Source organism: Macaca nemestrina, chromosome 1 (assembly GCF_043159975.1).
Source record: "Macaca nemestrina isolate mMacNem1 chromosome 1, mMacNem.hap1, whole genome shotgun sequence".
NCBI classification, from domain to species: domain Eukaryota; kingdom Metazoa; phylum Chordata; class Mammalia; order Primates; family Cercopithecidae; genus Macaca; species Macaca nemestrina.
The window spans coordinates 620054-638504 of NC_092125.1; the positions used below are offsets into that span (position 1 = coordinate 620054).

General features: G+C 39.5%; 1 protein-coding gene across 1 annotated transcript; it reads right to left on the reverse strand.

Annotated features, from left to right (window-relative positions):
- Window positions 1–8812: 8812 nt before the first annotated feature.
- On the reverse strand, window positions 8813–9876 carry LOC139356391 (olfactory receptor 2T5-like). The gene has a single exon (XM_071070333.1). It carries the CDS (start codon window positions 9775–9777, stop codon window positions 8830–8832), a length of 948 nt encoding a protein of 315 aa, XP_070926434.1. The 5' UTR covers window positions 9778–9876; the 3' UTR covers window positions 8813–8829.
- Between the last annotated feature and the right edge of the window lie 8575 nt (window positions 9877–18451).

Sequence of the window (18451 nt, forward strand, 5' to 3'; positions counted from 1 at the left end):
TGGTTTCAAACACCTGACCTCAAGTGATCCACCTTCCTCAGCCTCCCAAAGTGATGGGATTATAGGCCTGAGCCACTGTGCCTGGCTCTTACTCTTTTTATGAGAAAACTAATAATTCAAATTAAATTGAACCAAATGGTTTTCTCATAAGATGGAGCAACGTTCTGCATGCTGGAAAATGAGATGCTCTTGGAGTCTTTGCATCTTGGCCCTCTACTATTGTTTTCCACATTGATATTTATATGTTCTGTTTAGAGACTTTATGTGTTCCCAGAACTTTCTGAAGAGCCCCACCACATCCCTTCTTTCTCAGGAGGTAGATGGGCGGGGGGGGGGGGTTTAGCATGGGAGTGAGTACAGTGCAAAATACAGATACAGCTTGTTCCTGCTCAGGGCTGTGGGAGAAACCCTGTGTCATGCATATTTAAACACAGAGTTCCTAAGTAAAGACACTGAAAGATGGGAGGACCAGGTGGCCAAAGCTTTGTTCCTACTTTAGGGGGATTTCATATGCAGGACTGAGGAAGATGAGGTATGAGAAGCCATAAGTCCAAGCTGAAACAGATAAGAAGTAGAGAGCCACAGGCCAAGATCAAATGGTAACAAGGAGAGAGTCTGCATTTGAACCAGGCAGTCTGACTCAGGGTCCGCACGTCATCTCAACCATGGATGACCACCACAGACACCTTGTTCCTTTCTTATCCCCCATATTCTGGCTTGTCTCTTGCCATGTACACTTCCCCTTAGGCTCCACCTGCCCCCACGATCCTGTTCCCGTATCTCACCTTGACTGAGAGCCAAGCCAGGAATGAAGCATCTGAAATAATGTTGAGGAGAAAAGCTGAAGTGAGTGGAGAAGGACATCACTTTGTGTCCTTTACTTTCTGTTGGCCACTGCCTGTCTCCCAGTCTAGACCCTACCTACAGGTGCGGCCTCCAGCACAGCTCATCTCTGCATTGTCTCCGTGTAGAACCCATATCCCTGCTCAGATTAAATATATGTAATCCCCTAGTTGTAGATTTGGGGGCCTGTGGAAATGAATCTCTCATAAACTGCTGAAGGGTACAAATTAACACAGCTTGAGAGAAGTGACCTGGAGTGAGCTTCACTTCACACTAAGCCAGGACCAGATTATTAATCCCAACAAAATAGTTTGTTTATAGTCCCTTCTCGTGGACTCCAGAAGAGGAAGACGGAAGATAGGAGGCAGGACTGACTTGCAGCTCCTGCTCGGATGGACAGAGCAGCATGTGGAGATTCACACTGTGGACTTTTGCACCAAGAACTACCATAGGACATACCAGGAAAGCCAAGAGAATCCAAACACCCTTTGACACTGCAGGCTCTGTGCCAAAAACTGAGCATCAAAATGTGTGAAAGTGTAAAAGGGGGCTGCTCCACCCTCAGACACACATCCTCCCTGGGGAACCTGAAGGTCCAGATGGTGTGAAAATGATTTAATCTTACATGGAGCTGAGATGAATTTAGAGAGCCAAGCAAAATACACAGGTAAGGGAAGCAACAACAAGAGCTATGCAGGCACTCTTGGCCCCCAGGGAAGCCATCTCTGACTTTGCCTTGCAGGGGTCCTTTGGGAGGACTGCCAGTGGAATTGGGGAAGGACCACAAGGAGAAGGAAACTTTCAGATCAATTTTGTAATAATCTTGACTAATGTGAAGTTTCCTGGACAGAACCTGGGGAGGGGAAACTGGGGGTGTAGACACAAGCACAGAAGCTGAGGCAGACAGAGAGGCATGAAACCTAAAAGCCCTGCTTGCTTTCTTAATGAGGGGCTTGTAGACTGGGGCAAGTTCTCAGCCCTGCTCACCAGCTACCTGGAAGAAAACTCAGTGCTACTGGGGGCACAAAGTGGAGGTGAGACTGGCCTTTTGTGCTGCGTGGGAGCTGGGTGAAGCCTGTAACTGCTGGTTTCCCCCACTTCCCTGGTGACCTGCATGACACAGCAGAGGCAGTCATAATCCCCCTGGAAACATAACTCCATTAGTCTGAGGACCACACCCCAGTCCCACACAGCAGCCAAGGCAAGCCCTGCCTAAGGAGAGTCTCAGCTCAGACACCCTAGTTCCACACAGCCGCCAAGGCAAGCCCCACCCAAGGACAGTCTGAGCTCAGACATGCCTAACACTGCCCCCACCTCATGGCCTTCCTCTACCCACCCTGGGAGCCAAAGATAGTCTCATGGGAGTTCTGAGGTCCGGCCCATTGCCTAAGAAATCTGCATACTTACCCAGGTAACCCTAAGGCAAGCTTGTGTCTTCCCTACACTACTGCAGCTGATGCACTTTTGAAAGAATCAACTGCTGGCTGGAGACCAACCAGCACACTTATCAAAAATACAGCCAAGGACCCTCACAGGGTCCACTTCACTCCCCTGCTACCTCCACCACAGCATGTGCTGGTATCCATGGCTGAGAGACCTGAAGACAGATCACACTACAAGGCTCTCTGTGGACACTGTCCAGCACCAGCCCAGAGCCCAGTAGCTTTGCTGGGTGGTTAGATGTGGAAGAGAAATAACAATCTCTGCCCTTTGGTTCTCAGGAACCCCATCGCTAGAAGAAGGGGTAGATACCACATCAAGGGAGCACCCCACGGGACAAAAGAATCTCAACAGCAGCCCTTTAGCCCCAGATCTTCCCTCTCACATAGTTTACCCAAATGAGCAAAATCCAGGAAAACTATTCTGAAAATGTGACGAAACAAGGTTTTCTGACACCCCCAAAAGGTCACACTAGCTCACTAGCAATGGATCCAACCAACGAGAAATCCCTGAATTGCCAGAGAAAGGATTCATAAGGTCAATTATTAAATTCCTCAAAGAAGCACCAGAGGAAGGTGATTACCCACTTAAATAAAATTTTAAAAATGTTACAAGACATGGATGGAAAAAATCTCCAGAGAAATAAAATACAATCACAACTTCTGGAAATCAAGGACACAGAGAAAAATGCAAAAATTTGTGTACGTCTTTTTGAGACGGAGTCTCGCTCTGTGGCCCAGGCTGGAGTGCAGTGGCCGGATCTCAGCTCACTACAAGCTCCACCTCCCAGGTTCCCGCCATTCTCCTGCCTCAGCCTCCTGAGTAGCTGGGACTACAGGCGCCCGCCACCTCGCCTGGCTAGTTTTTTGTATTTTTTTTAGTAGAGACGGGGTTTCACCGTTTTAGCCAGGATGATCTCGATCTCCTGACCTCGTGATCCACCCGTCTCGGCCTCCCAAAGTGCTGGGATTACAGGTTTGAGCCACCGCACCCGTACTTCTTTAGATATATTTATAACAAACCAAAGATGCATGGAATCAGGATAAATTCAGAAATAATTACACAAGATTCCATATGGTAGAGATGAGAAATTAGATTTTGCTTATGTTCAAGTGGGAGAACACCCATTTCAAACACCCAAGATTATAGAAGGATGAAAAATTTTAACTTTAAGCTGCTGAGAGAAGCTTGAAAATATTTAATTCTGACATTTGATATTCTTTATAACCACATTATTAATTACTCAGATGGTATTTATGAATGAAGGCAAGTCATTAACATACAAAAACCCCAAAGTACAAGGAAACAATTTTTTTTAAAAAGCCTTTAAGACTGAGTCTCACTCTGTCATCCAGGCTGGAGTGCAGTGGCACAATCTCATTGCAACCTCTGCCTCCCGGGTTCAAGTGATCCTCCTGCCTCAGCCTCCCAAGTAGCTGGGACTACAGATGCATGCCTTCACGCCCTGTTAATTTTTGTATTTTTAGTAGAGACAGGGTTTCACCATGTTAGCCAGGCTTTTCTGGAACTCCTGCCTTCAAGTGATCTGCCTGCTGTGTCCTCCCAAAGTGCTGGGATTACAGCCATGAGCCACCGTTCCCCCACTGATTAGGTTAATTCAACTGCTTTGTCTTCAAGCTCTGAATTTTTTTTTTTTTTTTTAAATGCCAGTACCATCCTGTTTCGGTGTTTAATAGCTTTGTAGTATATCGGATAGTATGATGCCTATAGATCCATTCATTTTGCTCAGAATTGCCTTGGATATTTGGAGTCTTTTTTGCTTCCATATGAACTTCAGGATTGTTTTCTCTATTTCAGGGAAGAATGTCTTTTGTATTTGGATAGTGATTGATTTAATTCTGTAGCTCTCTTTAGGTAGATGGATATTTTAATGGTATCAGTTCTTCTAATCCACGAACACAGGGAATCTTTCCATTTGTTTGTGATCTCTCCAATTTGAGTTTTATAGTTTTTCTTGTAGAAGTCTTTCACTTCCTTGGTTAAATTTTTTCTGATTTACTTTAGCTTTTGTAAATGGGATTGCCTTATTTCACTTTCAGGTGGTTCACTGTTGGCATATATAAATTCTACTAATTTTGTATGTTGATTTTGTGTCTTGCAAATTTACTGAATTCATTTATCAGTTCTAACAGTCTTTGCTGGTGTCTTTAGGATTTTTTAATACATGACCTTGTCACATCTGTAAACTGGGAAAATTTGACTTCCTTCTTTCCAATCTGGAGGCTTTTGTTTCTTTCTTTTACCTAATTTCTCTGGTTAAGACCAGACACAACTTCTTTTTCTCTTTTTTCTCTCCTGAATTCTTGTGAATTCAGGATGTTATTCTTGTTTTTGAATAGTTTCTATTTGTACTTCTGTGGCTGTGTATGAATGATGCCGGAGGATCTTCTATTCATCTATCTTGTTGCTGTAACTCCTGAGTCTTTCTTGATGTTTAAAAATACAGTTTGCTGTTAGAGTATAGAAATTCTAGTTTATGTACATTGGGTTTATATCCTGAAACTTTCCTGAATTTGTTTATTAGGAAATAGTTTTTGTCGAAGTCTTTGGTTTTTTTAAAGTGTAATATTACTTTATTAGCAAACAGAAACCATATCACTTCTTCCTTTCCTGTTTACATTTTTATTTTCCTTACATAATTGCTTTGTCTGGGACTTCCAGTACTATGTTACATAAAAGTGGCAAGAGTGACCATTCTGGTCCTTTGCTGGATCTTAGAGAAAAAGCTTTCAACATTTCATTGTTAAGTATTGTGTCAGCTGTGGGTTTGTCATATGTGGGCTTTATTATGTTGAGATACATTTCTTGTATACCTAATTTGTTGAGAGTTTTGGAATTTTGTCAAATGCTTTTCTCCATCTAATCATACAAGTGTGTCATTCATTCTGTTAATGTGCTATGTGATGTTTATTAATTTGCATCTGTTGAAGCATCCTTGCATCCCTGGGATGAATCCCATTTGATCGTGGTGAATGCTTTTTGAAATGTGCTTTTAAAATTTCGTTTGCTACCTTTTTTTGAGGACTTTTACATTCATGTTCCCAAAGGATATTGACCTGTAGTTCCTTTTTTGTTCCCGTGTCCTTCTGTGGCTTTGGTATTAGGGTAATTCTGGCCTTGTAAAATGAATTTGGAAGTATTCCCACTTCAATTTTTTGGAAGGGTTTGAGAAGAATTGGTATTAGTTCTTTCAATTTTTGATAGAATTTTGCAGTGAGTCCATATTGTCCTGGGCTGCTATTTTCCTTTTTGGTGGGAGACTTTTATTACTACTTCATTGCATTATTCATTATTGGTTTGCTTAGATTTACTGTTTATAATTCAATCCTGATAGGTTTTATGTATCAATGAATTTATATCTTCCAGTTTATCTAATTTAGGCATGCAATTTTTCATAATCTTTTGCATTTCTGTGGCCTCAGTTGTAATGTTTCCTTTTTAAATTTCTGATTTACTTTAACCTTCTTAGTCTAGTTGATTTTGTTTTCACAAAACAACTCTTACATGTTTTTGCATTGGTTTTATCACTTATGTTGTTTCTTCTGATTATTAATCTACTAATTTGGGGTTTCTTTTTTTCTACTTAATTAAGGTACAACATTACCTTTTCTTATTTGAGGTCTTTCTTCTTTTTTGATGTAGCCCTTCATCGCTACAAACTTCTTTGATCTGCTTTCGCTGTGTCCTATAGGTTTTGGTATGTTGAATTTTCTATTTTCATTTGTCTCAAGCAACTTTTTATTTTCCCCATTTAATTTTTTCATTGACCCACCTATTGTTTAGGAGCATATTGTTTAATCACTATTTGTAAACTTTCAGATAATTCTTTCATTCATTTACAGTTTAAACTGCTGTGATCAGAAAAGATGCTTGATATTTTGATCTTCTTACATCTTTTCTATAGTCAAATATGTGATCTAACCTAGAAAATGTTTAATGTGCCATTGAGTATAATGTGAATTCTGCAGCTACTGAATAAAATGTTTTGCATATGCTTTTTCGGTCCATTGTCCTAGAGTGCAATTTAAAGCTGTTATTTCATCGTTGACTTCCTGTCTGGATAATCTTTCCATTGCTGAAAGTGGGGCATTGAAGTTTCTTATTTTATTGCTCTCTCTCCCCTTAGATCTATTAATAGTTAACTTTATATATTTAGGTGCTCTAATGTTTAGAGTGTATATAGTCACAATTATTATACACTTTTTGTTGAATTGGCTTTTTAATCATTATATAAGATCTTCTTTGTCTCGTTCTACAGTTCTGGACTTAAGCCTATTTTATCTGATGTAAGCATAGCTACTCCTGCTCTTTTCTGGTTACGACTTGCGTGGGATATCCTTTTTGACCACTTCACTTCAGTCTACATTTGTCCCTGCAGGTTAAAATAATCTGTTGAAGGTAGCATTCTTTATTCATTCTGCCACTGTGTCTTTTGATTGGACAATTTAATACATTTACATTCAAGATAATTTTTGATACATAGGGACTTAATACTATAATTTTTTTAGTTGTTTTCCAGTTATTTTGTAGAGTCTTTTTTCCTTCCTTCCCATCTTTTGGGGATAAGTGATGTTTTGTCTAGTGTCTATGTATTGATTCCTTGTTGTAAAAAAATTTTTCTCTATGTACTACAGGTTTTTGCTTCGTAGTTACAAGACTTAACAAAAATATTATAACAGGTTATTTTAAGCTGCTAAACAACTTAACTTCGAGCACAATAAAACTATAAAATCATTTTTCAAGAAATTTTGCTATATTGTTTCCTGTTACAAATGTTTTAAAGATAACCATAAAATATGTCTATAATTATAATCCAGCAAATTGAGAGTTGACACATGCTCTAACTCATCCAAGTTAGAGTATGCATTTTATATTGTCTGAGTTCAGGAAAAATATTAAAAACTAGTTCTCTCACATTTTTTTCCAAAACACTACAGAATCTTTGTTATAGTCATAAAATAATTGGGTGTGGTGAGAGAAGAGGAATCTGTACATTTGAAACCACCTGATAATTCACTAGTTGGACATAGTCCATTAGCAAATTATAGGCATGCAGCTACCACAGTTGTACTTTTATGTAACAGGTTCAGCAGGCCCCACCCTCCAATGTCCTCCTATCAGCCTATCCTGGTGTAAAGGCACAGTTGACTCCACTTAGATCAACGTCATTTAGATCACCGTTCTCATTTACCTGGTCTCTATGTTTTTGGTCTTGCACATCTCCAATTGATTACCACACAAATAACATTTCCAAAACGCAAATCTGACCATTTCACTATTGTTTTTAAAACCCTGGGCCACACAAGGGCAGGAAAGGAGGCTAAAATGAAATAAGAAGGAAGGATCTCCTGGAGCATTGATCTCTTGCTTGGTGAGAGCCTGTCTTTGCCCATGCTGTGCTTTTCCCTTCAGCATGTCTCTGAGCACGTTTCCCTGGCTCCGCTATCACACACTCAGCTGAGGGTAATTCCTAGTCACTATTCATTCAGCACTGAGCCGCAGAGTCTCCTCTCAGCTCCTTGTTTGAACTCAGCTGTCACAGATGGAATTAGTGTGTCTTTATGAGCTGTACCCTTCACACAAGAGCATCAAAATGATTTATTACATTTGTTTGCATAAATTACATATATTTCTCCAATTCCTTGGAAAAAGTAGCCATGTGCTATTCCAAATTTAATCTTATTTAGCTATTTTTAATAAAGCACAAAATGTTTGTTGAATAAATGAAGGATTGAATGCTGATGCCGTCAACTCTCATTGTTTGTATAACAAGTTACATGTTTGAAATCTCAGCTCAGGAATCACCCTGGGCAGGTAACCTTCCCTAAAACTCCTTCCACTCAGGTGTAATATTTTTTCTGCAGTCCATTATGTGGTCTTACATCCTCGGTATACCATATGGCACTGAATATTTCAGAGGCAATATCGACTAGGTGCTGTCAGAATCGGACCATGCAGAAAAAGGTAGCCCTCAATAAGGACGTGATGACTGGATTTTCTCAGTAATTACTAGACATAATGAAATGAGCATGATTTCTAAGATGTCATAATTCCACCAAGCAGAAAGAATATTTTCAAAAAGGGAGAAAAGCCTGGTATTATTTGTAAATGATTTGAAATTTACAGAAAACTATCACAAATAGAAAATAGTACAATTAATACATATACACCCTTCACCTGGATCCACCTGTGGCAGCAACATTCAATTCATGACCTTTTTGCCTTTAAATATTTTATTATGCATTTCCTAAGGTTAAGGATTTTTTTTCACAAAATTAGAGAGCAATCATCAACTTCCAAAAATGTTCCATTACTAAAACACAATCGTATAAGAATTTTGGGTGGACAAGGACAGTAAAATAGAGTTTCCACACAGTGGAAGAATTCCTCAACATGAGATGAATATGAGATGAGACATCATTGTATGAGTCTAAGGAACAACATGGGGATAAAAATCCTAAGTATCTGATGGGTAGAGAAAAGGAAAATAAATCTTTATATCCAAATGTCCCACTTTTTAATTTCCTAAAGGACAATTCTCACAGTTAACATTTTCTTCAGAGCCCCCATGACATCCTTATTCCTAAGACTATAGATTAAAGGGTTCAGCACTGGAGTGAGGATGGTGTAGAAGACAGATACCATCATGTCCTTCTCAGGGGTGTGGTAGGAGCTGGGGAGCATGTAGGTGTAGATGGCAGCCCCGTAGAAGAGGATGACCACAGTCAGGTGGGAGGAGCAGGTGGCAAAGGCTTTCTTCCGGCCCTCTGCTGAGTTCATCCTGTGGATGGTGAGGAGGATGAGTAAATAGGAGCTTGAAATGATCGTCACAGGGATGAGGAGCATGAGGACACAGCATAGGTACATGAGGGTCTCATAGAGGGAGGTGTCCGAGCAGGACAGGACCGTTACAGCAGGGACTTCACAGAAGAAATGATGAATCTCCCGGGATCCGCAGAAGGGGAAGGTCATGGTGATGGGAGTGAGCATGAAGCCATCCACTGAGCCCAGGAGCCAGCAGCCCGATGCCAGGAAGAGACACACCCTACGGGTCATGAGGACAGGGTAATGGAGAGGATGGCAGATGGCCACGTAGCGGTCATAGGCCATGGCGGCTAGAAGGAAAAATTCCGAACCTACTAGTGTCACATAGAGGAACATCTGCATCCCACACTCAGGGGCTGAGATCTGATTCACACCCATGACCTGGTCCAGGAGCATCTTGGGCACAGTGACAGAAATGTACACCATGTCCATGAGAGACAATTGACTGATGAAAAAGTACATGGGGGTGTGGAGGTGAGCGTCAGAGTGTATCAGAAGGTTCAGGACAGCATTTCCAGACAATGCCATCAGGAAAACCACAAAAATGACCACACACAGTAGAGCTGGATGTTTGGATCGTCTGAAGAGTCCCATCAGGATGAAATCCGACCATCCAGTGTGGTTGGCCATCCAGGTGGTGTTGGCCATGAGGTTTCACCTAGGCCACCAAGAAGAGTTTTGGAGTTAGTGTAATGCATCCCTTTGTAACGAGTGTTTAGTGAGTACTCACGTTCGTGTATGCTGATTGTGCTAACCTGAGTAAGTCCTGTGGGTCTGGGGAGTTGAGTATATAAATGACATATAACAAGTTTACAAAACAAACTAAGAATTCACAACTCTAGACCAAGAGAATTGGTAACTGATAGTAAGGTTGTCATGGTTCAAATTAATAAACTTCCCTGATAGTGTCATTTATCAACAAGTGCTGGAAATTTGCAGAACCACCCTCCTCTGCTAACACAAATGTGACTCATTGAAAGATAAATCAAACTCGTTATTTCTAGAGTTTTTGTCGTAGAGGGCTGGATTGAATTAACATCTCTGGTTTAAGAAAATAGGCATCTTCAAAATACTCTGAGGTATATTTGATATAAGAAAGATGTAGCAAGTAACTAAAGCGTAACTTGGAAAAGTTATACCAGATGTTTGAAACTCCTCCCCCCATAGGATCGGGCCATGCTGTGAGGCTCTGTGATTGCATGAAGCGAGCCTCACATTCTCGTGAGCAGGGAAGGGTCCTCACACACGACTGACCCTTTAGACATTGAGGGACATGAGTAAGGAGCACACACACAGACTCCAGCCATAGGTCCATCTTTTTCTCTATCTGCCACTCCCTTTCTCCAGTCTACATCAAAAAGGATAAAAATCATGTTTGAGCTCAGGTGTGATGAGGGTAAAATGAGGAAATGTAATGAAAGTGCTTAGAATAGTAAAGTTTCCGATAAATAAACACATATACTCTTAAAGAGTTAATATCTATACTATTCTGCACAACCTACCTAAGATGGTTGCTACTATTATTATATAAGATGCATTACTTCCATTCTCCAGATTCAGTGCCTATTCATACATTTAAGAGGCTGATTTTCCAAATAAAAATGGCAGAAGGTCTGCAAAATAAAGTATATGACCCACTTGAAAAAAAAACACTTTGGGTTTTATATGTGTGTTTATGTGTAAATATTCTGGTTTTATATAAATATAATGTAAACATATTTATGTAAACATACACAGGTTTATAATATATAAATATAACTATATTCTACATTTCTTATTTTAACCCTGGTTATGCAGAGCTTTTTGGAGAATCCCATGTCCTTCCTGTCTAGTATGTGGTCCTCCAACCTCATCTCCTTATAGCTCCTCTCATTTTAAAGCTCATTAAATCTTAGCAAGGAAGAACTAGCATTTGGAGGGTCACTGCTGTTTATCAGACAAGGCTTTAGTTGGTTTTGCAAACATCATGTACTTCACTGCCTGCCACAATCAATCTTTCCTACCCACTGAGCAGCAGGGAGGAAAATCAAACACTGAGATACCTCCGACTTCACCTCACTGTTTCCTTCTCTACCATGACACTCACAGCCTGTCTGTGTTATATGCTAAAGATGAATCAAAAACGAATTGAACTTCAGTGCACTTAAAGTCACAGTCAATCTATTCAGGAAAAATTAATTTGTCAATGTGATTTAAAGTGGAATTTTTAAACAGCTACAAAACAAGGGCAATAGACACAAAATATACCTGGCCTTTCTGAAATAGTCCATAACAGCTTCTTCCACGTTTTCTCTGAAAGAAATTAAACTTTTCCAACTTTTCAACTTCTGACATGTTAAATGTTAAATTTTGATAGCCCTTGTCAAGAATAAGGACAGAGTAACTCCTCTTTCTGGGAAGACTTTAGTTGCAGATATGATGCAGAGACATTTTGGAATGAATTTACAAGTTTCAAATACATTTTGTATTCATGTAATAATTGTAAAAACTAGCTAAGATGTTCAATTCACCAAAAGTTCCGATATTCTGGGAGGCTTTGATGCTTTAACATAAATATCCAACAAATCTGAGACACATTTTATCTGTCTATTTCTATACATATGAATAGATGATAGGTAGGTAGGTGAATGGATAGATTATTTGTATCAACCACGGTCCCCACTGGCAAATGGTGGCTGAGATCTGTGCACAATTTAAAAACATTCCTATAAACTGCAAAACACACCTGCTGATCTTGTCTGTATTTGTGGCCAAAGTGAAGCAAGGACCAGAGTGACCAGCACATGTGAAGCCCTAAAACGTGTTTGCTCAGTAAATTGGGGGGTAACAGGAGGGCAGGGAGATGCGGGGTTTGCTAAGCAAATCTTTGCACTTTGGTAAATGGGGATCACTATCATTAAGCCACTCAGAAAGCTCACCCAGGACATGGGACAGATATGCAAACACTGTGTCCACATGTAGTGACTGGCCCCCTGTTCATTCTTATTCTTCTGTATCTGCTTGTTTGGGTTTCATGTAAATTGCTTAATGCATGTTTAACTTGGGGATTTATTATAAGTATAAATGGATTCATATCAAATCTTTATTTGAAGCAGACACCATCCCAGGAATTGTTCTAATACCAATATTAAAATTGTTTAATACTTTACATTTCTTATTTCCCAAGAGCCTATGAGTTACTTCGTCATAGTATTTGCTCTTTTTACATATTAAATTCAGGTTCTCAGGGTGCCTGCCTAATATCACACACCTAACCTGAGAAAGAACGCGTGTCTCAGCCCAAGAGTGGGACCCAGAGCACGTGACTCTGCCTCAGTCTCTAACGGACACCATCCTCCCTCCGCAGTCCATACTTGGGTTTAGGCCACGCTCTGTGGGTTTTATTAGGGAAACATAAAATGATTGAGACATTGTTTCTAGAGTTTTGTAACCCTCAGAAATCATCCCCACTCAAAAGAAAATCAGTCACTTTTCCTCTATAAAACTTTAGTGACAGGAAAATAAATGCATCTTTGTATAAAAATCCAAAAATATAGAAAAAGATTTTTTCCATAAATGGAAATTAAAAATCCATTTACAATTATGTCACAGTAAATAAGTGTTATTATAGAAGTTTTAAGAAAGAATCACATGTGTTTTTCTCCATTAAAAAATAAGGACAAAATGAGGAAATACTGTGAAGAACTAACAGAATGTTTCAGAAGCAGAACAAGTGGAGAGCCGTGATTACCCTTTTGTTTCTATCAGTACTGCCTGGCAGAACTCACCAACAGACGCTGTCTTGAACCTCACCCTAGACGAGCTGGTGGTGTGTGGTCAGGTTAAGAGCACAAAGAGAAGTAAGGAGGTGACATCATGCCTGCTTTTACCATGTCCACCAGGGGAGTGGATGAAAGCTTTCCGTTGACACATCACCTCTGGGATTTGAAGAAGAATGCAATTAAGAGAGCTAAAGAGGTCAGTAGGTAGCTCTCCTGAACCATTCTGGTTTTCTTCTAATGGCTTTTAAAATTTTTACCTCTGTTTATAAATGCATACTCTTAACCAATATTTATAATAATCTCAGATCTCATCATCAAAATCTTATCTGTGAAACATATGAGTTAGTTAATAGACTTAGCCTTTTCCACTTTACAAAATATATTCTATATGTATGTATAGAATAATAAGATGTATATATTCTATATGTATGTATAGAATAATAAGAGCTAGTCCTGATGAGAGATACGGTGTCTGGGCAAGGGGTTTGTGGTGGAGGAGGTAAAGTTGGATTGCTATTTATACACACAGGAATTTGGGGGCTGGGCAGGTTGGCATGGAACGCTGAAACAAATTTGGGACTCCAGTTGCCCAGTACACATCGACCATGAAGATTATGCAAGGCTAGTGCATCCATGAATCCAGAGTTCATAAGAGAAGGCAGTCCTGAAATCATGGGTGTGAGAACCAGTGTGTATGGAGGAAACAATGGGATTGCACGAGGAAGGAGGGTCAACATCCTATGCCAGAAGCCAGAGCAGGGGAGGCTAAGTTTACACATGATCTCTTCTTTTCCATTGGTCTTCCACTGGATTCCTTTAAAATACCTTGTTTTATTGGGTGTTCCCCTCATGACGATTTTAAACATCTAGTGAAACAATTCTTGTCTTCCTGTATGTTCATGTTCAAAATAGTCAAGCTTTTAACAGTTATTTTTTCCTTTCAGTTGATCTATTTGGCTAGGTTCAAAAGATCTAACTAATCGTACTGATTGGAATACAATAAAATATATTTGGAAAGAGCTGATATTGTTAAAATGTTGCAGATTTTTATAAACAAGCGTGATAGGTCTCTCCCAGGCATCCAAACACTTAGAGGTCAAGTCTGGATTTTAAAATAATTTTAATAAAATTCTTCCACAATAATTCAGATTATTGAGATTTTTATATTTTTTGAAGAGAATATTTTTAAAATACTTAAAACGTATTTTAAATATTTTATTTAAAATACTTAAAACATATTAACAATGACAAGAGCTATTGATATATATTTTTTTCAACAGTAATATTTATGGTGGAAATCCTGCTTAAGTTTTACCTTTTTTACATTTTAAATGTAAACTGAGAAAATATTTATAAAAGCAAAAATAAAATGTGAAGAGCTATAAACATATAAAACATGTCAAAAATTTTGTAATCGATCCTGAAGACGCCATCAGAGATATAAAGAAATGGAAAGATACATGCCCAGAACAAAGGAAGAGGGGCCACCACCTTTATGGACTGCAGGTCAGGATATCAAGCCAAAGAGGACCTCAAGTCCTAAAATCTAATGTAACTTTCCCTGACAGGTTTCAGGCTTGCTTTGGCTCCAAGATTTCTTTATTACTTCCAATTTCTCTTTCAGAATAGGAATGTCCATCCTACACATCAGTGTCACTGTTGTATCTTGACAGCAGATAACTTGCTGTCTGGTTTCACAGGTTTTAAATTAACTTACTGAGTAAAATCCAAGTTGAAGAATGTGCTAGAGAACTATTCTTAATACAAAGATTAAAAATATTAGCATGATGGTAGAAGAGGAGCTCCTATAATCATATCCCCTCAAAGCAGCAATAATATAGCAGCCAACCAGGCACAAAAGTCCCTTGGCCGGGAACTTCTGGATCTTGGTAGGAAGTGTCAAAACTGTGGTGAATCCCAGCACTGAAAAGAGCTATTTTGAGAAGGCAGGAACTCACCCAGGTGGCAAGCTCACTGACTGTGGTCCTGGCTACAGACACAGAAATAACATCCCTCCAGACTCAACTAGAGCCCTGTTGGGCATCGGTCCTGCCACCTGAACCATCTGCCAAGGGACCCAGAGGCAGTCACACTGACAAGTACCTCAGGTAACAGGCCTGCTGACCTTAGTTCTAGCTCTGGACCCTGAAGCAGTCCATGACCAAGCTCCAGCCTCCCTCAGCTATAGTCTGAGAGACCTGCCAGGAGACAACCCTGTTTCATGTGCCTAGAGGCGGGCCCACAACTCTAGGTCCAATGCCAATCTTGAAGCAGCTCTGTTACTTGGCACCCTTTTTCCATTGCTCAAGAGCAGTCCTGCCCACTCAGTGACCTCTTGGGTGACACATTCATTGATGCCCCAAAAAACAAGACAGCCGACATCAGTCAGCTGGAGTTCCTGAATCAGCCCTCTTATCCAGCTCCAGCTTCCATTCAACCACAGCTTGGGGATATCTTACATTTACAGGTACTACGCAGGAGGTACACCCATCCATGCAGGACAGAAGACCTCAGACTCAGCTGTGGTCCATGACAGCCCTGAGACTCAGTTCCAGGTCCTCTCAACTGTGGTCTGGGGACGATCTTTCCTGCCCAGAGACTTTCCCACCAGGGTAATGGGAGTCCTTCGAGGGACTGAATAGAATCCACACCCATCTCCGTACCTGGTAACAGGCCTGCCCTCTACAGAACCAAATGTGAACCCTGAAGCAGATCCTAGTGATCCTAGTGATAGCCCTATTGACCAAGGTGCTAGAGCCAGTCCACTCTACCCAGGGGCCAGACAGGATTTATCCTCAACTCCACTTCTGGTAACAAGCTGCCAACTGAAAATTCTGCTGTAGACCCAGGAGTAGCCACATGACATAGCTCTAACCCTGTTTAACTACAATCCTGGAGGTAATTCTTATTAGCCTAGAGAAAGAACAGAAGAATGTCTTTACCTACTGAAACCAGTCTACACAGACCAGAAGAGCTGTTGGCACCTTCAGATGTGTACACATCAATGCACAGCTACTTGAGTCACAAGAAATCAGGCAAATGTGACACCACCAAAGTAATAAATACCACCAAATAGTAAAGCTCCATTAACCAACCCCAAAGAAATGGAAATCTATGAATTGCCTGACAATTTTAAAATCATATTAAATAGGATCAAAGAGCTTCAAAATAACAGAAATCTAAAGGTAATGAAAAAAATGTATAAACAACTTGAGAAATTTAATAAAGACTTTGAAATCATAAAAGGAAAAAATTCATGCATTGAGAAGATTTGTAGTCAAATTTGCAACACACTCTAGTACTGTAATGGAGGTGTGTATATCATTTAACTTCAGTGTAAAGCTTGTGAAGTATTCTGAATACAATTACAGAAGTGAAAAGTTCAACAGAATACTTTAACAACATGTTTCATCATACAGAGAAAAGAAGCAATGAACTTGAAGTTAGATCATACACTTAGAGGAACAAAAATTTTTTTAAAATGCAGAAACATCTGGGAACTATGGGACAACATCAAGCAAATACGTATGTGCATTATGACATTCACAGGAGGAGAAGAGAGAAAAACAAAGCTAAAATGACAAAATTTAACTTTGTGAGGGATAGGAACACACAGATTCATAAAGTTCAAAAGAACCCAAGCAAGAACAAACCAAAACATTATACCTGAGACATATTATGATCAGTTTGTCAAAAGTCAAAGACAATTCTATAATTCGGAAAAATATGGATGAGGCCAGAGGACAATATTTTTTAAAAGCCTGATATAGGACAAATGTTGCACAATTTCATTTATATGTGAAGCGTCCAATAGTCAAACACATAGAAACAGTAAAATGTTGGTTACCAGAGTTTGGAGTGATGAAGGAAAAGAGAAGATGTGGGTCAAAGGATACAAAATGTTATTTAAGTAGGAGAAACAAGTTCAGGAGGTTTATCGTATGTCATGGCGACTGCAGTTTCAACAATCATATACTTGATAATTGCTAAGAAAGTAAGTATAAGAGTACTCAGCACATGAAATGATCACTTGAACACAGGAGGCGGAGGTTGCAGTGAGCCAAGGTCACGTCACTGCACTCCAGCCTGGGTGACAGAGTGAGACTTCATCTCAAAAAAAAAAAAAAAAATCTCCCAAGAAAAGCCTAGGACTAGAAAACTACTTGGTGAATTTGTCCAAGCTCTTCAAGAATTAACACATATCCTTCTCTAATTTTTTCAAATATTTGAAGAGGAAAAACACTTCCAAATTCATTACTGAAGCCAACATTCCCTTTAAACCAAAGCCAGGTAAGAACACTAACCCCCAAAATATTATAGGTCAATATTCCTGACAAACAGCTTTCACAATATTATAGGTCAATATTCCAAGACAGCTTTCATAATTTGATAAAAATTAACAAAATACTAACCAACCAAATTAAGCAGTGCATTAAAAGCATACTTCACCATAATCAAGTGGGATTTATTCCTAGGATGTATAAACCAAAAGTATCTGAGACATGTCTCAACAGTTTGAAAGTTCATTTCACCAAGGTTAAGGACATGCTCAGAAAAAAGAACACAGAATTACAGAAATAGACTGTGGTCTGTGCTTTTCTTTAAAGATAATTTTGAGGACTTTAATATTTAAAGGGGAAAGCAGGCTAGAGGGGAAAGAGGGAGAGTGTGATAATCCACAGGTTGTAAGAAGAAAAGCAGCAAAGGAGCGGGTAGGTGAAGAGTCATGTATTCCTTTCTCACTCAGGAGAAGGATCCTCGCTTTACGCGAGGTGAGGAGAACATGGAGTAACTGCCTGTTACTCTAACCTTTTATCTGTAGCTAACCAATTAGGAAAACACACACACACACACACACACACAAAACAAAACAAAAGGAAAGGCAGTTTCTTGCATAACAGCTTTCAGCTTAATATCTTTTTTCCTTTTGGCATAGTCAGTTGGGGTCCCAAGTTCCCCCCCACCCCCAGATGCCAAGATGGTTGAACATACACCAGTCAACAAATATGCCACATTAACAGAATAAATGACAAAAACAATTGTTCACCTCAATAGACATAGAAAAAGCATTGGATAAAATTCAACATCTTTTCATGATAAAACACTCAGCAGATTTGTTATAGAAGGAATGTACCTTTACATAAGAAATCTCACAGCTAAATCATACTCCATGGCGAAAAACAAAGATTTTCCACTAAGATCAGGAAAAAGACACGAGTGCTCACTCTCACTGCTTCTATTCAACACAATACTGGAAACTCTAGCCAGAGCAATTAGGTAATAAAAAGAAAAAGGGCTTTCAAATCAGAGGAAGTTAAATTATCTTGCCATCTGTTTGCACATGACATGATTTTACATATAAAAAACTCTAAAGACTCCATCAAAATCCCTTCAGAGTTAAAGAATTCAAGAAAGTTGCAGGATACAAAATCAACATATATAAATCAGTAGTATTTCTATACACCAAAAAGGAACCATCCAAAAATGTAATTAAGACAAGAATACCATTCCCAATGCCATCGAATAGAATAAAATACATAGGAATAAATACAGTGAGGGGG